Source organism: Perca fluviatilis, chromosome 15, assembly GCF_010015445.1.
Source record: "Perca fluviatilis chromosome 15, GENO_Pfluv_1.0, whole genome shotgun sequence".
In the NCBI taxonomy this organism is placed as follows: domain Eukaryota; kingdom Metazoa; phylum Chordata; class Actinopteri; order Perciformes; family Percidae; genus Perca; species Perca fluviatilis.
The window spans coordinates 5437961-5461525 of NC_053126.1; the positions used below are offsets into that span (position 1 = coordinate 5437961).

Below are 23565 nucleotides of genomic sequence, written 5' to 3' on the forward strand. Positions count from 1 at the left end.
CAGAATTACAGCCACTAGAGCCAGTCCCACAATGAGCTTTCCTTAGGATGTGCCATGTGTCTGTAGCTATTGAGGAGGAGAGAGAAAAACTCCAAAAAAATCATCTTAAAAAAAAAAAAAATGTATGACTTATCCGAGACTTATGTGTTTTCCTTGAGATTAACTGATATTCACCGTTTTTTATGTAGCATTTGATTTTTTTTAATTAAATAAAGCCACTTTATTTTTGATCAAATGCATGATAGATAAAACTGCTATTTATTAATCAAACAGACCTCAAATTTCAAATACAAGCTGTATGTATGTAGTATGAGATCCAAAATTGCAAACAAACAAACAAAAAAGGCTGAAGAAGGCTGTGGGGTGTTCAAAAGATCTGAAAAAAGCTATTAAGACTTAAGTAAACCTTACTTACTGATATATTTTACCACTAAAAGAACATACAACTTTTTTGAGTTTTAACAATTACTTCTGTGTATATAAGCTTGGCACTTTCGGTATGTAAATCATGTACACTGAATTTTCTTTTCTTTTTATTGTGACAAACAGTAGAGGGCAGCGATACGCCATTACAAGGGCTCGTCTGCCGAACCTCAGAAAGAAGAAGACTTGGTTTTAAACACTACGAGCAAGCGGGAGTGTGTGTGTGTGTGTGACTGGACAGGATTCAATCATCACAGCAGTGTTGTGGTAATTATGATATTAATTTATATTGGGAGTACAATTAGTAATGGGTTAGAGTTTGTCTAATAATAACGATCTAAACCGGGGACTGGAGGGCTTAGACTAACTGCTGTGTAGCTAGGTAACGTAGTCAGCGGTTGTTGCCGACAGGAGAGGCCGAGTAAAAGCCACGCTCTGTCCCACCTACCATTGCTAGCTAGCTGACTCAAATTTCTATTTTTATAATCCTATTACCACCGGACTAAGTTTGTGAAGTATCTAGCAAGCACGGTATATGTTACTTAACAGACAGTTGTCAACAACGGCCATAGTAACTCCACTGGCATCAAACCGTGTTGTTGTGTTAGCATAACGTTAGCAGCATTCGGCTAATGCTAGCCGCCGGGGGCAGCTGCTAACAGAGGAAAATCTACCCCAAAACAACATTCTTCTTTCTCTTCTTTGGGTTTTAACGGCAGCTTGCATCCTTAATGTTGCACTACTGTCATCTTCTGGAGTTAACTCCTACAGTGTCCAGCATGTCAGATTTTCCTCATCAGTCCTGTTCTAATAAGGAGGCTGACAAGCATCTTCTAACTTGTCCACACTCCAGTAACGTTATGTTCTTTACTTCTGCCTTTGTTATCCCAAATCGTTTAATTTATTCCAACATGTGCTTTCTCTCTGATACATATTTCTTCCAACTAACACGCACATGCTCTATACTACAGTTTGTGGTACCTCACAATGATCACAAAAACAGCTTGATGTGTGTGCTGGTCCAATTCTCAGCCTGCTTATTATTACTTGCTTAAAACAACATTCAGTTCTGATGAGTGAATGAAACCCGTCGGCTGTCTTTCTGTGTTAAAGAAGCATGACAACTTAAACTAATGTTTTTTGCGTCTGGTTAGACAGTTAATTGGGAAGTGACTGACTTCAATACGTTCTCATTTCGTTGAAGTTACCAGAAAACACTGTTACTTCATTGTACATGGAGGAGCTTCAGGATTTGTCCCTAACCTATGCTAACTTTAGATGAAATCTTTACAGTCTGTATTCTGTTCAGCGTACAAAGAGACATGTTCAAATCTACAAATTAAATCTGAGCTGCAGTGTAATGTTGTACAGCAGGTACACATTTAGTTTTAGGGTGGATTGTCCCTTTGCGTAAACAGCGCTTTCAGCAGTTTCTGTCTAGTAGAAAGGTGGACTAAGCTTTCTAGAAAAAAGACAAGGTAGTTAAAGCCAGAATGTCCACACTAAAACTAGGGGTGGGAATCACCACAGGCCTCACGATACGATACCATCGCGATACTTATGTCACGATACAATATTATTGCGATTTTAAACATATTGCAATATTCTGCGATATATTGCAATTTATTGCCTTTATTCCAACTTCAAATTTTTCCAAATTTCAAATGCTGTCCCCAAAAGAAACTTTGTCAACATCTGTTTTATCTAAAAACATTTCTCTGTTTGTTCATCTCACTTCAATTTTATTGCTGCAAAATGGGATTGTGTCAAGCAGACAAACTGACCAACACATATATAATAAAAGATCGATACTTGGCATCTGTGTATCGATACAGTATTGCCACGGAAAATATCACGATACTATGCTGTATCGATTTTTTTTCCCACCCCTAACTAAAACTGTGTTATGTGCTTATTTGGTTCTTAATTGGTAATAAGTGATACCTGTTTGGCAAAGGAAACCAACTCTCTCACTGGACACCAGGATTATCATGAAACCGATTTTAAAAAGTGTATTATGTGTTTGTCCCTCAGGTGTCCCAATGGCGACAGACAGTGTTTCGCAGTTGGCCGATTCTCTGGCTAAGGCTGCAGTAGAGGAAGGAGAGCTGAGCTACAAAGGCCAGGGAAGAAAGCTGGATGATGCCCAATCAGGTGAGTGTCAGACGTCACTGTGTGTGTATGTGTGCCAGAAACCCTGCCTCTAAGCCAGTGAGGCTTGATTGCTTAAACACATTAAAGTCTTTGTTTTAATGATTTTTTTTTTTTTTTTAAATCCCAACTCTCTTATCTCTCTTTCTCAACCTGTAACCCCTAACCATGTTCCTCCCTCTCCAGTGGAGGAGATGGTTAAGGAAATCCTGGATTTTGAGGATTTACAGGCTCTGAGGTTGGAGGGAAACACTATAGGTGTGGTGGCAGCACAGGCCATTGCCAAGGCCCTAGAAACAAAGAGCAAGTTCAAGGTTTGGATTGTTTATTCTTGACCTTTTTTTTCAGCATTCTCATTTAGGGCTGAAACTAACGCTTATTTTCATTGGTGATTATTTTCTCGGTTAGTTGTTTGTTCTATAAAATGTCAGAAAATGGTGAAAAATGTTGATCGGTGTTTCCCAAAGCCCAATATGACATCCTCAAATGTCTTATTTTGTCCACAATTCAAATATATTCAGTTTAATGTCATAGAGGAGTGAAGAAACAAGAAAATATTCACATGTAAGAAGCTGGAATCAGATAATTTTTGTTGCTTTTCTATTAAAAAATGACTCAAACCGATGAATCGATTATCAAAATAGCTGTCCATTAATTTAATCGTTGACAACTAATCGATTCATCTTTGCAGCTCTACTTGTGAGATCCTGGTGGAACGGTTTGGGTCTATTAAAAAAATAATTTACTTAAGCCTAATGCGATGTCAACAAAACCTTTTTTTGTCCGACGACCATTCCAAAACCTAAAGATATTCCGTTTACTATCACATAAGACATGAAAAACTCTTCAGTTTGTTTTTTCATAATGGATTATATATTCAAGGTTGTCTCTCAGCTGACACTGTGTATCTTTACTCTCTTTCAGCGCTGTTATTGGAGTGACATGTTTACCGGTCGCCTGCGCTCTGAGATCCCACCTGCCCTGGTAATGCTCTTCTTCCTCAACATTAATGTCGTTGTCAAAGCAAGTTTAGGCTTCCAGTCAGAACGTGTTGAAATATTGCACACTGTTCATGTCTGGCTTTACTTCTGAATGATTGCATAGCTGTAACTATGTTGTTTTTTTTATTATGTTTTTGGGGACACTGCCCCGACTTGTCCTGCCATTTATTTAGTCTCTTCTCTCTCCTTGTGTTGTAGAATTCACTGGGTGACGCTCTGATGCTGGCGGGTGCCAGGCTGACTGTTATAGACCTCAGTGACAACGCCTTTGGACCAGATGGGGTGAAGGGCATTGAGAAGTTGCTCAAGAGCACGGCCTGCTACACACTGCAGGAGCTACGGCTCAACAACTGTGGCATGGGCATTGGAGGGGGGAAGGTAAGTCATGACAACCTCTTTTAATAATGAGACATGTTTCCATCTACATTGTTGGGTACCATCATTGTTGGAGAATATTCACTCACTGGTCACGTTATTAGGTACACCTGTGCAGTCTAATGCAATCCAATACTACTTTTAAGATGCAAATAATGTTCTCTAACTGATTTTAAAGGAGTTGAAGACTAAGTTGAAGTTTAGACTTAGAAGTGAAATATATTTTGTTTATTTTATTTATTTATTTATTTTTTGTGTGTGTCAGTTCTCTTGTTTTCTGGACTAATTTCTTTATAATGTGGGATTTATACTTTTTATGAAGATGTGCTAACTCTCCTTTTTTTTTATTTTATTTTTTTTTATTTATATATATATATATATATAGTTTTTTTTGTTAATGTTGTAGGGGAGGGGTGGGAAGGTTATATTGTATTGTAACTGTTAAAAACCCAATAAAGAAAGTATTGAGAAAAAAAAAAAAAAAAAGAAGTGAAATATAGACTAGATATATTTTTCAAAGCTGGAATAAAAAGAATTTTCCAAAAACAAAAACGGTTTTAAAAATTCACAATATGTTACACATACAATTCTGTGTTTATGGACTCCTCAGATCTTGGCTGCTTCATTGACCCAGTGCCATAAAAAGTCCAGCGCAGAGGGCGCCCCCCTCGGCCTGAAGGTGTTTGTTGCAGGGAGGAACCGTCTGGAGAACGATGGAGCCACTGCCCTCGCTCAAGCCTTCCAGGTACAGGACTAACTACTGCTTGAGCTTTGAAGACTTTACTTGTTTCTGGGGAAACAGAAAAGTCTCCTTAAATGAAGAATGCCACATCACGCTACATTACGTTACGACCATTGTGAGAGATTTCACTACAGCTTTCCTTCCTGGAGCACTTGGCGTATTATATAGCAATAGATTTATCTCAGATCAGTTTATATCTTTGCAGCTCATATTTTCAGTTATTTGACTACTTGACCATTGTTGTTCAAAGCTGTACGAATCTGTTAATGTTGACAAACTGTTGTGGTTCTCTGTGTAAAAGTGCTGTGTAGGTAGATTCATTTGGGGATTATAATTTGTGTTCCCAGTTGATGGGCAGCCTGGAGGAGATTCACATGCCCCAGAATGGCATCAATCATCCTGGTGTGACAGCTCTGGCCACAGCCGTGCAGCACAACGCAGGCCTCCGCATCCTCAACCTCAACGACAACACCTTCTCTGAGAAGGGGGCTATCGCCATGGCTCAGGTACAGAGACCTTGATTTGTTCTTTTCTTATTTGTTAGTTTTTTGTGGCTGTTGGCCCTTACATGTCTGAGTTCACTGCTTTAACTTGTGGGGTGCCCCAGGGTTCGGTTCTGGGACCTATTGTATTCGCCCTTTATATGCTTCCAGTTGGACACGTTATCAGTAAATTTAAAGGTATTTAATACCACTGCTATGCGGATGACATTCAATTGTATTTATCTTTTAAACCCAACCAGACTGATCATCTAATTGTTAGAGATGCACCGATTACAACTTTCTAGGCCGATTCCGATTTTCATTGAGTTAGGCCAGCCAATGCCGATTTTAGCCGATTCCAATTTCATTTTTTTTCTAACCACTTTACAGCACACACAAATATTTATTTATTTTCTATCTTTTCTTTAATAGAACATTTTGCACAGAACATAGAACATGTGTTGAACAGATAATGGATCACTATAAAATAGAACTAATATAAATTACTCCTGGTGTGGGAAATTCACACACATCTAAAGAGCAACGTTAGAACCATTTCCTTGTTTTCACATTCAATATCCAACAAAAAAAATATGATTATGGTTTTTGGTGTCGTCCCTCCACGCCCTACTTTTTCCTTGCAGGTGTTGCATATTGCAAACTTGTTATCTTCTGCACACACGCTGAAGAATTTCCAAACAGCTGACATGTTGCAGGTTAATTCACGAGGTTCCCTACATGTGCGAGAATAGCGCGGACACACGCACAAATGGCACAAAAGTTGAGAGAAAGGAAAAAGACGGTGCTGTCGCGTCCGTGTGTGCGTGTATCCCTGAGAACTGTAACTCGTATAACTTCTGTTGTCAGTTAATTGTAGCATGAAATCGGCATATGTCAGACTGACCTGCCGGTTGCCGGTGATGGCCGAGCACGGTCACCGGCCAGTCTACCGGTGCATCTCTACTAATTGTTTTACAGGAGTTTCTGTCTACTATAAAAGACTGGATGGCCAGTAACTTCCTTCAGTTAAATCCCGTTGCTGCAGACAGCGTTGTGTCGGAGGTGGTTCCAGCCTAAGAAATCTTGGTGCCACTTTAGATCGGGCCATGAGCCTTGACAAAAAAGTCACTAACCCGCACTTGTTTTGTTCCACCTTAGAAACATCGCTAAACTCAGACGTTTTGTATCCTACACTGAGTTAGAAGTGATTATACATGCATTTGTTTCTTCGCCTTTGGATTACTGTAATTCTGTTTTTACTTGCCTCACTAGATCATCTGTAGATCGTTTACAATTGGTCTAGTATGCTGCTGCTAGGTTGCTGACAAGGTCAGGGAGGCCATGATGTCATATTAGCCCTATCCTGGCCTCTTTGCACTGGCTACCGGTTAAATACAGGATCCAGTTCAAAATTCTTGTAATTACCTACAGAGCCATCAATGGTCAGGCACCGGCTTACATAAGTGATCTGCTGCACCCTTATACTGTCAGCAGATCTTTGAGATAATCACATCAGGGCTTACTGGCTGTTCCTCGTACTAGGCTGAAAAGAAAAGGTGATAGAGCTTTTCAAACAATCGCTCCTACACTGTGGAACGTCTTACCCCATATTTTAAGAATGTCTGCATCTGTTGAAATCTTTTTAAAAAAACAGCTCAAGACGCATCTTTTTAGTAAGACGTTCATCTAGCCAAATTGCAGACTGTATTATTTTGTATTTATTTATTTTTGTATTTTGTGTTTTACTAAGATTTATGGTTTATTGTGCTTTTTATGACTATTGATCTGTTTTAATGTATGTATTTATTTGGCCTGTGAAGCACTTCGTGACTTTGTCTGTGAAAAGTGCTATACAAATAAACTTTATTTACTTACTACTTACATCAGACAACATCATGACAGTTGGCAATTGAGATTACAATTACTACCAGTGGCTCCTTGTCAAAAATGATTGTTAAAATATATGAATAATAATACATTTGTTTTTATTTTGAATGACAAGTGCAGGTGATTACCCCACTTCTTACAGTGAATCCCCTAATCATTATCCCATCAATTTGATCATTTATTAGATGAATAAGTCCAGCAGTGCACAAACATAGAATGAAAGACATTTAATTTCAATTTTCTGCTGTACCAAGTTTTTATTACCTTGTTTGCCCAAAACCGCAACATTTTTACAGACCTATGAACTTGGTGAAGGAAATTATCTTTTCCATCTTAAGGGCCCACACTAGGGCTGGGCGATATGGAGAAAATCAAATATCACGATATTTTTGACCAAATACCTCGATATCGATACCGCAACGATATTGAAGTGTTGACTATTGGTGCTTTCACAAAATATTTACACAATGAGATTTTAGATAAATAATCATCAGTACTGTGGATATAATGACTAAGTGGGTAAAGGCAAATAATAGAACAGTTACAACAGTCTGGTAAATTCAGAAAATGACATCACTTTACTGTAATGCAGCTTCACAATATCGATATAATATCGATATATTGCCCAGCTATAGCCCACACATAAACTTGCTGTTGCCATTAATTGAGGCTGAAGCCGCAGCAAACAATCTTTGAAGCTGTAGCAAATAATATCTGTGTCCTTCACAGGCCCTGAAGCACCTACGCAGCATCCAGGTGATAAACTTTGGCGACTGTCTGGTGCGGCCAGCAGGAGCCATAGCTATTGCAGAAACTGTATCAGAGGGATTACCAATCCTCAAGGTGAGTGAAATGAACTATAGTATCTCCCCCCCCCCGACCCCCCCCAAATCGGGCCTGAGCTGTAACGACCTCTCAGAATAATAATTTGTTGCCAGAGTAAGCTTGTATGTTGTGACCCTGATCCTTTGCGTGTGGGGATGATCTGGATGTAACTGGGCATAAGTAACCAGACTAAACATGGGCACACACCTGTGGACTTTGATCATTTCTATCCCAAATTTATTCTGAAAGGTCTTTTATTTCCCTGTCTTTTTCTTAACTTTTTCCCCTTCCCTTCTGAGTAAATATTCTGTTACGTTTCACAGGAACTCAATCTGTCATTTGGTGAGATTACAGAGGAAGCCGCTCTAGCTGTGGCACAAGCAGTAAAGGACCGGGACAAGCTGGAGAAACTGGACCTAAATGGTAAAAAAAACGGCAAAAAACTAACTCACCCATCTGCCTTTTTTTTAGCTGTTATCCTCTTCAAAAGTACAAACATCTGCTTTAAAGTTTTTATATTAACTGTTTTAAAGGAGTCAGTGACTTTCATTTGAAGAGACGTTACTTAGAGACGTTCTTTATGATTATTTGCTCCCGACTACGTGGTAATAAAATGGTCTTTGATTTTCAGGTAACTGTCTAGGAGAGGATGGCTGCAAAGCTCTGAAAGATGCCATGGAAGGCATGAACATTGGCAAGCTTCTAGGATCGCTCAGGTAATCATGTCATACTATAGCTCCTGTGGTGTATTTAATGGAATCCATATATATCATATATAAAATTGAGTATGTAGTGCGTTCCAACTGCTATGCGGATATTGTGTACACGAGAAATGCCCGGATGGACAGTATAATAGATTAGGAAGACTTTCTGGGTATGATACAGGAGCTTGCTGGACAAACTCAACTGCCCCAAAACGCATTGCAGCTCTTCAGATTGTCCAATTGCAGATTGGGAGGCAGGCGGTTTAAATAATAACTCTTGGATAAAATAATTACAAATGATGGCAGGAGATGTTAAGGTACAATTGCAGGTGAAATTAATTCATATTTTTCCTCTGTAACCTTCCTCATGGCTTGTGTAAGTCCCATCTGTACCGCTGATGCCTGCTCTACTGTTTAATGCGTACACGTTATGTGTTTGGGGTCGAGTACATCACATCTGCACCTGAAAAACAGACCCAATCTGCACCACAATGACTTTGCACATGATTTTGTCGAATATCACGATTGCTTAAAACGATACGTCTCATCCCAAAATCCTCCCTAATGAGCGGTGCCTTTAATTTGCCTCAGTGACGACGAGGGTGAGCCAGAGGATGACTACGAGGACGAAGATGAGGAAGAGGACGAAGATGACGAGGATGTGGAAGAGGAGGAACTAGCGGAGGAAGAGGAAGAAGAGGAGGAAGAGGAAAGCAATGATGTCAAGGTCAGATAGATGTGTGATGATGACATGTGGCATCAAAGCAAACATCTTTAGTTTTAGAAAAACTAATATTTAAAAAAAGACATGATGTTCATAAAAGTCAGTACACAGAAAATCAAACTGCCAGTTTGGCATTGTGGTTCACAGGTTCTTAGTGAGCTAATGTTGATATGCTAAAGTAGGCCAAAGTTCAGCCATAGCTACGTTGTTAGCTTCTAGCAAAAAGTCAAGCCCTGTTAGGCCCTGCTAGGCCCTGTTAGGCCCTATTAGGCAAGGACACTAGTGGTGTGTCTCAGCATAGCCATCTAGCGGTAGGGGGTTTAAACACAACATAAATGTGAACCACTGTCTTGCATGAATCTTTTTGAACATTTAAAAAAATTAATTAATTAATTAAAATAAAATTGATATTGCCTTTTTGAAAATCGATAAAATATTGCGATACTGAAGTGTATCGATTTTTTTCTTACACCCCTACTGAAAAGAGGCAAAAACTTTTTAACAATTTAATTTGAAATGGAAAGATCATTCTTCATGTGTATTGTTTTTGTTCCCATTCCTATTAATTAGGAGCATATGTTGCTATATTAATATTTCTGACATGTATTTCCACATCTTATAGTACACCAGCGTCAGTTTAAGGACACATTAGCTGCCGTTGTGTATGTTTGGTGTTGTGGTTTAGTTGACTTTCTTTTTCTCTCCCCTTGCCCTCATAGCCGTCCACCCCTGTATCAGCACCACGGCCACCAGACGTCTCCTCCTTCCTCAGCTTTCCGTCCCCAGACAAACTGCTCAAACTGGGGGCCAAGAGGGCGTTGCTGATCGAGCAGCAGGTAAACACATTGTGATTCCACGAATACATGCACACCAGCTTAAGTTTGTACCCACAGAGCTGCATCGATCTGTTAATGAGAGGTACTAAAGTCCAAAACAAATGTCTCATCAGTGTCTCTCTCAGTGCTCATATTATGCTTTTTGGCTTTTTCCCTTTCCTTTATTGTGTTATATATCTTTTTTTATGCATGTTATAGGTTTACAAAAATGAAAAAGCCCAAAGTCCCCCCCCAAAGGGACTTATCATCTCCAACAGAAAACACTGTTCACCAACTGCTCCAAACAGCTCTATTGTAGTCCAGCCTTTACTTCCCTCATACTCTGCTTCTGACTGGCTAGTAGTCCTTACCTAGGTACTGTCAGGGCACGCCCTCATACTCTGCTTCTGACTGGCTAGTAGTCCTTACCTAGGTACTGTCAGGGCACGCCCTCACACTGCTTCTGACTGGCTAGTAGTCCTTACCTAGCTACTGTCAGGACACGCCCTCATACTCTGCTTCTGACTGGCTAGTAGTCCTTACCTAGGTACTGTCAGGGCACATACTCTGCTTCTGACTGGCTAGTAGTCCTTACCTAACTACTGTCAGGACACGCCCTCATACTCTGCTTCTGACTGGCTAGTAGTCCTTACCTAGGTACTGTCAGGGCACATACTCTGCTTCTGACTGGCTAGTAGTCCTTACCTAGCTACTGTCAGGACACGCCCTCATACTCTGCTTCTGACTGGCTAGTAGTCCTTACCTAGGTACTGTCAGGGCACATACTCTGCTTCTGACTGGCTAGTAGTCCTTACCTAACTACTGTCAGGACACGCCCTCATACTCTGCTTCTGACTGGCTAGTAGTCCTTACCTAGGTACTGTCAGGGCACATACTCTGCTTCTGACTGGCTAGTAGTCCTTACCTAACTACTGTCAGGGCACGCCCTCATACTCTGCTTCTGACTGGCTAGTAGTCCTTACCTAGCTACTGAGCATGTGTGACTCCCAACAAAGATGGAACAGAAGTGAGATGTCTCACTCTGTAGCTAAAACAGAGAGCTCAACACACAGGGTGAAAAGAGGAGCTGTAGCAATGTGCAGAACAACAAAAACATGATGTTTTTTGAAAATTAAACCATGTAAAAAGAGTCTGGTACAACCTCTAAATACAATTATGAACCTGAAAATGAGCATAATATGAGCACTTTAAACGTACATTGAAGAACATTTCAGCTCGGAAGTTAAAATGCATCTGTGTGATTACTCGATGCAGACGAACAAAGGAGGCATCAGTTTGAGCATGTATAAGCAGAGTGGATTTCACATCAGTAAATGCTTCTTCCTTTCTCTGTGTCTAGGTGGATGTGTCAGATGCTACAAAAACAGCTGAAGCCTTCCTCAAGATTGCATCTGTGTACAAGGAAGATAATAATGAAGTTAAGAATGCAGTGTTGGACAGCATTGGTGAGGCACTTTGTCTTCATGAGTTGATTTGATTGTTGTACATGCCCTTGCTGACAGAAGTGTTTGACTGACGAGAAACCTTGTGTTATAAATTAATTTATGCCGTTCAGTGTCTTGCAGTTATTTTCTTTTTTGTTTTTATGTTGGACCCTGCTCCCAATCTGTCTAGTCAAGTACCCTTCCCATTTAGTGGAATTACTTGACATTTTAGAGAACGTTTTGCTTATTTTACTTTCTTGCTAAGAGTTCCATAATAAGATTGATACTACTCTCATGTCTCTGACAATTATATAGCTGGAGCCGACAGCCGGTTAGCTTAGCTTAGCACGAAGACTGGAATACAGGGGAAACAGCTAGCAGATGCTCTGTCAAAAGGCTTTTGAAGCTCATATTAACTAAGTGGTGTCAATCTTTTTATCTAACTCAAGGCAAGAAAGCGAATAAGCATATTTCCCAAAATGTTGAACTATTACTTTAACCTGTCCATAAACGACTTTGGTTCATCGTCGTCATATTTCTTAATATCTCCTGTCATTCTATGCTCGACCATAAAGAAAACATTTCTAGTAGCCGAATTGCATTATGGTCTGTTAAAGTTTTAGTCTTTTACTGCACAGATATTTGCTGAAAGATGCTAGTTAGGTCATTTAACACAGTATATTTAAAAAAAACGTTTTTAATGCTTCACTTTAGCCATTAAGAGTCTGTGCTAACAAGACATGCATTTTCTGTTATTTTCTTTTTTTTTGATGACACTGTTGGAATATACGTTTGTAATAGCTGTTTTTCCCCCCCCCCCCTCAGACGCCCTTCTGAAAAAAGCTTTTGCCACTCCGTCCTTCCAAGGCTACAGCTTTGTATCATCTTTGTTAGTGCTGCTCGGACTTCTCAAGGTATGCTTAATCTGCACATATTCAGCAAAGTTTGACGAGGCACAGCCACTTTTATTTCTTCACTGTCATTTTCTGATGCCTTTTTGCTTCCTTTACATTTCCCTTCTATGCATTTCTCACTTTGGTCTTTTCCTTTGGCGATTTTAGATCCTTTTAGCCCCCCTAAATTTCATCTTAGCCCCCTGAAAATTATAATAATAAAACATAAAAAAGATAAAATGTAGTGCTTCGAGTTAGTTTGTGAGGTTGTCTGTTAGTGACTGAGGACAACCAATTACAGGTTCAAAGAAACCGGTTTAATATCCTGTGTGTCTGTCTCCGATGCTACGCACCTATAACCCAGTCAAGGAAAGGGTTAACAGAAACGTAGTGTTGGCCAATCAGAGGAGGTTGTGCCAGACTCCTGTCTTTGGCTGAGTCTCTATCTGATCTGTCAGAGGGAGAGCAGCAGACGGTTGTGAAGTTTAACGTTGGTCATTTCGTGGCGCAGATTAGAACCCAAATTGAAACGTAAGCAACTAAAATTGCTGAATGTTCGAACATTGTGTCAAATTGATCGTTACTACTGTGACTTATAAGAGGTGAGGTTTAGTTAAAAACCATAGACTGTATAATATTAATGTCATAGTGTAATGTAATAAATCATAGTGTCAATAGTGTAAAACAACGTTAGCTGAGGTTGTTCAGTAGCTAGCTCAGATTATCGGAAATGACTGATTGGGGGTTTAACACTTTTGCATGGCGCTGTATCCGTGTCACATTCTCATTAGGGGCTGAGCCCCCCTAAAGGTCTGATCCTGGAATCGCCCCTGGTCTTTTCACTACATTTTCCATTGTTTTAAACATTCCTCTCTTTTCTGTCCCCCGCCCCCGCCCCTCTGTCCCGTGCTCTCGGCTGCTCAGAGTGAGGACAAGGTGAAGCCTGTGCTCGTGGTTCCCGGCCACCTCCACGCCTTGGAGCACGTCGTTCGACAGGACTACTTCCCCAAAGAGAACGTGGCCGTGCTGCAGGCCTTCATGTCCCGGTAAGGACGTGACTGAATGAGCCAATCAGCAGGCAGCTTCCAGGTACAAAATACCACAGTTACCATCCTATCTTCAGGAATGAAGCACATAATGAATGTTTTGCTCTTTTGTCCGCATAGTAACGGTGGTGGACACAGGTGATTGCTCATTTTTGTGTTGGAATGGGTTTATTTATTTATTTAAATGTATTTTAATTAAACCCTTTAGTTTCAGTGGACTGACATGTAACTTTCTGGCCCTGTCACTCATAGTGATTTATCCTAAGTTGTAATCCACTACAAAAATCCAGTTCTGGTGGTGTACTGTTGGACTGGAGTATGTGACAACGTTAGCTGTTCACTGAATATGATGTGTACCCTACACCAAAATTGACAAAAGAGGGGTTGATCCCGGGTAAGCTGACCCTGGTAATTGGTGTGAAGGAGGTATAACTGTGTTTGTTATTTACAGAAACATCAAGGCTCTGGAGTCATGCGGCAGTGCCAGAAACAGCCTCCAGTCAACATTGAAGAGAATCAGGCCTGAGGGCTGAGGACTGTGGGGAGACACACACACACACACACACACACACCGACACACACACACGACAGACAGACAGACTGATCACTAATGGACCTTGGGAAAAAAAACGGCACACGGGCCCAAATTCGAAGCAAGTAAAGCAGAGCAGCACTTGAGAAGAACACACTCCGCTTCACTGGGTCACCGCTGTTCTTCACAAGTTCAGCAACAAACCTCTTCCTGGACTCTGGACTGGACTTGAATGCTTTTGTGTTTTGAAGTAGACCATGCTCTTATGGTGTGGACGAACTGAAGTGCTTTGTGTACACTCTTATAACCACAAGACAGCACTTTGGTGCTAACTAGAAAAGCTCTGACCAGAGTTAATCTGGCCTCAAAGTTTCAGCTATTGTACATTTTCTGTTTCATATATAGCTTTTACTATTCTGCTGTTTTATATTAAATGTTTATTGAACTTGGTAATATGATCAAACAGTGGTGTTAAATATGTATTTCACTGACAAATATTATTAAAATAAGACTGTAAAAAAAACAATAGAACAATCAAAAGTGATGAAATCTAATTAAATGTATTTTCTGCTTTTAATGAGATGAGTTTTTGCATTAGGATTATGAAAATAAACCTGCTCTGAGTGTTGAATGTCGTTCACAGTTTTTGTATATTAACTGCACATAAAGGGATAATGCCACAAGAAAAGAATAAGATTAAGACATACTTAGATGATCCCGCAAGGGGAAATTACATTTTGCACAAATGGAGAGATGTCATAGTGGAAAAAAAACTGAGCAACACAACGGCTCTTATAAATTTAAACTAAACATTTAAACAAACTAGATCTCTTTTATCCCTGCTCATTAAAGTTATGGAAGAAACTCATATGTTTTGTACATATTTTGTTCAGATTTGTTTAGTGGCACTGGGTTTCAAAGAAGTAAAAAGCCCAAATGTTACAGACCAAGAAGAGTCAGTTTATCTCTTACATACATCAACAAATCCAGTTGCTCCCTATGTTTCGGCCTCTTAACGAGACCGAAAATGTAAAGCCAAGGTGTTAATTTGCAGTGAGGGGGCTCAGGGATCGGGGGTCATCCTAAAAGAATTTACCAAAGCCTTGTTTGTTAGCCTGCTGGACGGCTGGCAGTAAGTGCTGGACACACTCGGAGTGAAATAAAGCAGCAGATAACTGAAGCCTGAATATAAACCGCCTTTAGCTCAGTGACAGCCTGACATTCTGCTTTAAGGTAAGCCAGTTTTAGTTATTTTTTTTTTATTACGAGTTTGGTTTCTCAGTACATGCTCCAGTCTGTTTTTGAGGTTGGACTTAGATTTTCTTGGAACTGTTTTTCTCCTGATGAGCATACACTGGGAAGGTTCTAGTGCAAAATTGAGATAATGAAAAGTAAAAGTATTTGACAACCAACAATGTGTTTTTCATGTATTTATTTTAGAAATTAGAAAACAGCACATAAGGGATGTCATCACAAGCAGTAGTCTGAACTGTTAATTACATACACATAAAGGCTGTTTAGTTCTCTAAGCACCAAACTTTGGCTAAGCTTGTGCCTGATTACACATTCACTGAATGGTAAAGAGTTTTGACAGCAGCTTTGACTCTTTTTTTTGAAATTCATATTTCTATTTTTTGGCACAGATGCTTTTCTTCTCTGCTGTGGCCCTCCTGCTGGTCTTAGCGCTGAGTTCAGCCGTTGAAGCAGGCAGATGTCCCAGAGTGTGCAGCTGTGACAGCACCAAGCTCGCGGTCACCTGTGTTGGCAAGAACTTAACGGAGATTCCCCCGACTGTAGAGGAGGTGAGGAATTCAAAGTGTAATAAAGTGTAGTGCTTCCCTTTCACTTCACACAAGTGTTTGAGGAAAAAACACTTAAGTGCTCATATTATGCTTTTTGGTTTTTCCCCTTTCTTTTATTGTGTTATATATCTTTTGTGTGCATGTTATAGGTTTACAAAGTGAAAAAGCCCCCAAAGGGACTTATCATCTCCAACAGAAAACACTGTTCACCAACTGCTCCAAACAGCTCTATTGTAGTCCAGCCTTTACTTCAGAGACAAACACTTTGTAACACACGTTATAATGCTCGCCTAGCTGCTAGCGTGGCACGCCCTCATACTCTGCTTCTGACTGGCTAGTAGTCCTTACCTAGGTACTGTCAGGGCACGCCCTCATACTCTGCTTCTGACTGGCTAGTAGTCCTTACCTAGCTACTGCGCATGTGCGACTCCCAACAAAGATGCAACAGAAGTGAGACGTCTCACTCTGTAGCTAAAACAGAGAGCTCAACACACAGGGTGAAAAGAGGAGCTGCAGAAATGTGCAGTACAACAAAAATATGGTGGTTTTTGATAAATTAAACCATGTAAACCTATTCTGATATAACCTCTAAATACAATTATGAACCTGAAAATGAGCAGAATATGAGCACTTTAATGGCAGCTGTTGACTATTTGGTGCATTTCAGATTAGGTAAATGTTAGTCTATATCCTTGACTTTGCAGCAGCTCCATGCGGAGCTTAGCGCCAACCATGAATATTCTGATTGGTTTAAAGAAATGCCAATACACCTGACCACTTTTCCTCCCATCCCCGAATGCCAGACCCTCCTTCAGCACGCTTTGGAGGAGGGTCTGGCAAAGCGAGACTAGGTAAATGTACACACACTTTTTTTAGACCTCTCGCATGCCATTCATACTGTTGGACAGCTATGAAGGAAAACAGGAGATAAGTGTTTTGCACAGAGGCTCTACAGCTAAAGTATTGTTCTTATCACTGGCAGAGCTCTATCAGAAAGATTCCAGTCAGGGGCCTCCTCCTGATTCTCCTCCTGCCTCAGATACATCCTACGCTCCGTTTTATCGCTCTAACAGATTACAGTGAAACTTGACCTGAGGAACAACAACCTGCAGGTGCTGCCCAGGGGGGCGTTCGCCCTCACACCCTACCTCACCCACCTCAACCTGCAGCGCTGCAACATCATCAAGGTGAAGGAGGGCGCTTTCCGGACCCTGGGGCGCCTGGTCTCCCTAAACATGGCCTACAACAAAATCGACGTCCTCTATCAGGTAGGAGGGCAGAACTGCAACACTGAAGAGACCAAGTTGAGTTGGTCTTGGCGGTTGAAACATTCAGAAAGTATGAGGTCATCTCATTTTCCCTTTCCCTCCCTATGTACCTCCTACCTCTGACCCGATGCAGGAGTCCTTTGACGGCCTCTCCTCCTTGAAGGAGCTGCACCTGGACCATAACCGTGTGGAAGAGATCCAGCCTGGAGCCTTCACACAGCTCGGGTTCCTCAACATGCTGGCCCTCACCCACAACCAGCTAGTTTACATCCCTAACATGGCCTTCCAGGTACTCCGACTTATTGATTATAGGCTTCTTTTTTTTTTAATCATCACAAACCGATACAAAATGCAAGATGCTGCTGCACACACATACTGTACACACAATGAAGGATTATGTTTGGCAATATGATCCCACAGCAATCTGACTCCTCTTCCAGGGCCTGAACAACATCAAGTGGCTTCGTCTCAGCCATAACGCCCTGAACAACTTGGACCCCGAGGCCTTCGCTGGACTGTTCACCCTGAGCCGCCTCAGCCTGGACCACAACGAGCTGCAGTTCTTCCCCACTCAGACCATGACCAGGTGGGACCATCTGAAGGATTATTAAGAGCATTATACAGGTGCTATTTTCATATTCTAGTGGAAAACAGTGCTTGTGACTTCTCAGCAGAAGAATAGGAACAAATGTCGCCGCTTTTTGCTAACTAGGGGTAAAGTATTATTGGCAAACAAACCTGATTGTGTTATTGCTGACCGGTACAAGACCAGAGAGAGAAATAAGAACACTGGGATTGTCGCTTAGATTTTCACCTTGAGGGCTACTGACAGAGGGATCTCTCATCTGTTGCTCTTCTTGAGTTTTCTTCCTTTTTTTCCAATTAAAATAGTTTTTGTTGGCGTTTTCATCTTATCCAAAAGGGGGGACAAAGGAGGGTGTTCTCTCCCCTCGGATTTGTGATTTAGAGCTTTATTTGACCTGAATCAGTGCAGTGTAATTTTTTTGCCACTCTGCGCCTAAGGTTGGCACTGTTGGTCAGTCCAGTTTCCCAGTCAGTAAAGTTCTGGTAAACTTAAATCTGACGTAAGAAGGCGCGTGAATTAATACAGTGGAGTCAGATTTGACAGGCCTTAGGGTCTTATTTTAGACATAATTCCCTCTACACCTACAGAGGGAAGAAATAGTACACAATGAAATATCAAACCGCAGGTCGTTTGTCATTCAACTTGTTACTTTACTCTCCTCTCCTTCTAAAGACCCCCTGAGGTCACGCGCCTGGACATGAGCCACAACCCCATGACCTACCTCGGGGAGGAATCCGTCTCCATGCCGAAGCTTACACACCTCTACCTCGACCACATGTCCCTTCAGGACCTGTCTGATCAGGCTTTGTCCCGCGCCCCCCTCCTCTCCCATTTGGACCTCAGCCACAATCAGCTTCGTTACCTGAAGCCCCTCTCAGGCCCCGAGGAGCTGACCAGCCTCAACTTGACAGGTACAACTCTGTTCTGACATTTTTGATTGACATGAAATCAGGGGCGGAGCCAGACGTTGTAAACATTTGAGGCTCTGCCCATACCTAGGCGGGATCTGAGCGCATGCTCCATTTACGGCAGCTTTTTGCACTATTTTTCAAGTCATTTGAATTTGATTGGAATGTCTAGAAATCTGTACGTCATTTGGGAAAAGCATGATAGCTGCCAAGAAAAAGAATCATCCCATAGAGCCTACATCCGATTTTGTATCTAATTGTTCTCCGACTGTCTTCATCATTTTGAAACCAGAGCACATTAAATGTCAATGACTAATTTTCACTCCTGCCCCCTAAAACGGGGCAAAAATTGTCTGATTTTTAAGTTATAAAGCGTAGGTAGGGAAGGAATTTGAAAAAAAAACATATTTTTTAGTAGAGTTTACAGAATAAATGCCGATATTTCCCTGGTAGTAGAAATGTTGCTCCATGGATTTGCCGGTCCAGTCGGAGAAACTAGGGAAATTACAAAAAGTTAAAGTTATTTTAAAACCCTAAAAGATTTGGGTCTTTTGACAATTTTTGACATTCGGGGCTGGAGCCACAGAAGCCCACCCCCTCGTTCTGCCCCTGACACAAATTTAGACATGGAGGATAATAACATACATATTCAATATTTCCTGATCATTACTCATTTTTCTTAAAGGCAACCCAGTGTACTGTAACTGCTACATGCGGCCCCTGAGGGGGTGGGCGAGTGTCCGTGGTGTGAAGCTGCTGGGGGCCTGCGCTGGACCACCTCACCTCTCAGAGGAGCCGCTGCAGGCCCTGGTTCCTCTGGATCTGCGCTGCCGCAGCAGGGAGGAGACGCTGAAGGCTGAGTTTGAGAAGGATGATGAGAGCACAGGAAGCATCCCACCCACAGCCAAACCCAAGCAGAAAGTCAAGTGTCCCGTTAACTGTGACTGTGATGTGAGTGTTTTTAACATCGGCTGCTTTGCTTTGCTCTGTACATACAGTGTGTGCAAAAGTCCGATTTTTAGATTGAGTTCCTACAATGACTGGACTGTCAACATTATAGCATACCAAAGGTATGGAAGGATCAAAGCCACCGTTTTTTTGATAATAGGCGTAAAAACTGTTTCTCTACTCTCTTAGCACCTAACCCACATGTGTCAAACTCAAGGCCCGCGGGCCAAATCCGGCCCCTCGTAGATTATGATCCGGCCCGCATATCAATTTAGCTTCACAATACATTTTTGGCTAAATTCTGACATTTTTTGTCACTTTTTCTGACATTTTTATCACTTTTTTCTACATTTTTGTCATTTCTTCCAACATTTTTGTCACTTTTTCCGACGTTTTTGGCGCTTCTTTTCCTATGATGGCTGAGGAACTTTTTCCTGACTTCTTTAGGACTTTATGTGGACCAAACTGTGAGTGAGAAGACTATATGACACGTGCAATAATGCAATCAAAGATATTTGACTTTTTCGATTAAATAAACACATGTCAATAAACTAAACATGTCTGACCCTTGATGTGATTCTTATTTCCCAGCGTGGCCCTCTGGGAAATTGAGTTTGACACCCCTGACCTAAACTATTGCTTTTAATTCTGAATTCTGGTTTTAACCCTCCCTAGATTGAAGCCCAGCACGCCACATGTGAGGGTCGGGGTCACACCAAAGTCCCACGAGGCTTCCCCACTAAGACACAGCTGCTTGACCTCCGCAGCAACCACTTCCACTACCTTCCTGCCAACAGCTTCCCAGGCACCAGCCAAGTTGTTTCTCTTCACCTGGAGTTGTGCAAAATCCACGAAATCGAAGGCGGTGCCTTTCGGGGAATGAGAAACCTGTTTTATTTATATCTTTCTGACAATGACCTCACATCCTTGGACCCCAGAGCCTTTGCTGGAGCCCCAGAGCTCAACTACCTTCACCTGGAAGGGAACCGACTGATACAGTTCCCCGGATCAGGTGGGTGGTTAGTCTAGTCAAGTGTGGCTGTATGTACGTTACAAGAAGTGACACCGTACATATGTATTTAAAGAAAACAGGAAACTAAAAAACACATGATATTTTCTGTCTCTTTGTGTCACTCTTGTAGCTCTGGCACTCTTACCAAGTCTGTTTGTGTTACACTTGGAGCGAAATGCCATCTCCAAACTGGAGCCCACTGGTTTGCTGTCCTCAGTAACACCTAAACTTCAGGAACTTTTCTTGACCAACAACACCATAACTGCTATTGCCAAGGGGGCCCTGGACTCTGCTTTCCTCGGTGCACTTCATCTGGATTCAAATCAGCTGACGGAGATCCCTACCCAGGCTCTGTCCGAGAACCCTAACCTGGAGGAACTCAACCTGTCGCAGAATTCAATTCGCTGGGTGGGACCAAACGCATTCAAGCCCATATCTCACAGTCTGAAGAGGCTTTACATGGACCAGATGGGCATGGAGAAGGTACGAGAGACCTTTTTGTGTAAGCCAACAGGACAACACTTCCCATATCTTAAGTGTCCCGTGCGTCTTTTTAATCTATCATGTTATTATTAATTGTAGAAATATGTGGAGGTTGTTAATGCGATTTCGCCAACAAGTAGCTGAAAGGACTCTTTGAAGCATGAATTTTGAGTGTATGCTTATTGCCATGTTGTTAGTTTTTGGAGTCTGAAATGCTCCAAATGAGGTTTAAGGGTGGGACGGAAGTCTAAGTCTGAGACTAATGCACATGTTCCCCAAACATAACTAAGACGAACACTAAGACATATTTTTGAAGTGAATTTAACATCTTGTGGAAACAAGATTCTAACAAAAGGAAAAACACCTTCCTTCACATCAGGCTGTGAAGTCTGTATGTGAATTTAAGTATTGGATTAATATTATTCTCAACACTGAGACCATATTTAATGCTAACGGCTACAAAAAGCAGGGCTTATTGCTGACCAGCTCTTTAAATGATACCACCGTCCAGATGTCCAGGGACGCTCTGGCAGGGCTGGGCCCAGGGCTGAGGGCTCTGACTGTGAGAGGAAACCAGCTGGAGGAGCTTCCTGACCTGAGCCCCCTCACCGGCCTGCAGGTGGTCGACCTGCAGGACAACCCCCTGCTGTGTGACTGTCCTCTGCTGCCGCTACGCAGGTCAGTGCAGAGTTCCCCTGATATTAGGGCTATGCTAGTCTATATTCACGACGTTCCACTTCTGGGTTTGCTCTGTTGCCGCTAGGGGTGGGGGAAAAAATCAATACAGCATAGTTTTGCGATATTTTACTGGGCAATACCGTATCGATACACAGACGGCAAGTTTCAATCTATTACTATATATGTGTTGGTCAGTTTGTCTGCTTGACAATCCCATTTTGCAGCAATAAAATTGAAGTGAGATGAACAAAAAGAGAAATGTATCTTTTTAGATAAAAACAGATGTTGACAAAGTTTCCTTTTGGGGACACAATTTGAAATTGGTTGGAAAAAGGGTGATAAATTGCAGAATATTGCAATACGTTTAAAATCGGATTTGTGAGGACTATGGTTAACTGCTCCTCAGATCTCTGCAGGGTAAATCCAGACAGCTAGCTAGACTATCTGTCCAATCTGAGTTTTCTGTTCTGACTAAAACTACTTTTGAACGTCCACATGTTCCACCAAAACAAGTTCCTTCCCGAGGCTATTTTGCAGAGGCACCGTGGCTCTGCCGGTGCTTAGCGCCACTCATGACGATTGTGATTGGTTTAAAGAAATGCCAATAAACCAGAGCACGTTTTTCTCCCATCCTGGAATGCTGTGTAGACTACCCAGACCCTCCTCTGCCTCGCTGTGGAGGAAGGTCCGGCAATGTGAGACTAGGGCTATGCAAATCATTTGGAGGAAAACTTAATTTTTTTTCCCCTTTTTTTGGGAATAACTTGAGCTGTTATTAGCAAATTAAGTGAACCTATTTTTTTATTTTTTTTTTATGGCAGGAGGGGGGCACAGTTGGTAGTAAGTTTGTGAACTTTCATCACTGCTGCTGAAGTGTTGTTGAGTGACACCTAGGTCCTTGATTGTAACTGTTACCAAAAGCTACATTATTGCCAATACTTATTTGACTGTGTGCTTGTTTCCCTCTGTCTCTCAGGTGGCTGGAGAATGTAAGTTTGGAGGTGATCGCCACCTGTGGTCACCCTCCTGAGGTCAGAGGTCAGAATATCAGGGACGTCCACGTGTTCACGTCCTGCCCAGAAAGCAGCGCTCCTCCAGACGAGAGGGTTGTTGTGGCCCCGACACCTCCAAATGTGAAGAAAACCAAAGCCAGCTTCTCGAAGGAACCTGGAGTCAAACCTAGGCCTGCAAAGCCCAAAGCTAAACTACCCAAACCAACGAAGAACAAGCCTCAGAGGAAACCTGTGGCGCCCAAAGTGATAAAGAACAAGAAGACACTGTAATACGTGAATTTAACAAATTAAAAGTGTGAAGATCATGTTTCAAAATTAAAGAGCTTAAGATTATCTTGTGGAATTTACATGCACTATTATACTATACTATCTGAGCATAAACACAGCAAAGAAAAGAAGGAAAAGAAAAGAAAGAAGCAACCTGAGTACCCAGTCTATTGCCTTCCCAATCCTGCAGGAGATATACATTGATGGGATTTGCTTGACAGATAGACAACCATATCTTCAACACAGCCTGGGTCTGTCTGAGGTTTCTTCCTAAAAAGGGAGTCACTGGAATTGTTGGGTCTTTGTAAATTATAGAGTGTGGTCTAGACCTACTCTATCTGTAAAGTGTCCTGAGATAACTCCTGTTATGATTTGATACTATAAATAAAATTGAATTGAATTGAATTGAATTGAATTGAATTAAAGATTGTCTCATTTAGTTCAGAGTGCCATCTCTAAAAAAACACTACAGTGAATAATGGGTAGTAAATAAATAATATTTAGCCTACCAATATACATACACGTCATACATATATATAGATGTCGAACCAGTAA

At 41.5% G+C, this 23565-nt stretch overlaps 2 protein-coding genes across 3 annotated transcripts; both read left to right on the forward strand.

Moving 5' to 3' along the window:
* The first annotated feature begins 546 nt into the window (after positions 1 to 546).
* Positions 547 to 14676, forward strand: rangap1a (RAN GTPase activating protein 1a). 2 transcript variants are annotated; one of them, XM_039824482.1, is made up of 16 exons: positions 547 to 690; positions 2458 to 2577; positions 2761 to 2888; positions 3499 to 3558; positions 3774 to 3953; positions 4561 to 4695; positions 5040 to 5198; positions 7791 to 7904; positions 8210 to 8309; positions 8518 to 8602; positions 9182 to 9317; positions 10034 to 10150; positions 11490 to 11595; positions 12400 to 12488; positions 13392 to 13556; positions 13965 to 14676. In XM_039824482.1, the coding sequence occupies exons 2-15, from the start codon at positions 2466 to 2468 to the stop codon at positions 13515 to 13517; spliced, it is 1647 nt and encodes a 548-aa protein (XP_039680416.1). In that variant the 5' UTR covers positions 547 to 690; positions 2458 to 2465; the 3' UTR covers positions 13518 to 13556; positions 13965 to 14676. The 2 variants fall into 2 exon arrangements, with proteins under 2 accessions (XP_039680416.1, XP_039680414.1); XM_039824480.1 differs by having other exon boundaries at positions 13392 to 13513.
* A 1006-nt stretch (positions 14677 to 15682) lies between these two features.
* Positions 15683 to 23303, forward strand: chadla (chondroadherin-like a). Its single transcript, XM_039824479.1, has 10 exons — positions 15683 to 15847; positions 16921 to 17115; positions 17249 to 17404; positions 17556 to 17701; positions 18374 to 18612; positions 19295 to 19560; positions 20233 to 20569; positions 20700 to 21052; positions 21564 to 21730; positions 22707 to 23303. Exons 1-10 carry the CDS (start codon positions 15689 to 15691, stop codon positions 23011 to 23013), a joined length of 2325 nt encoding a protein of 774 aa, XP_039680413.1. The 5' UTR covers positions 15683 to 15688; the 3' UTR covers positions 23014 to 23303.
* The last annotated feature ends 262 nt before the right edge of the window (positions 23304 to 23565 follow it).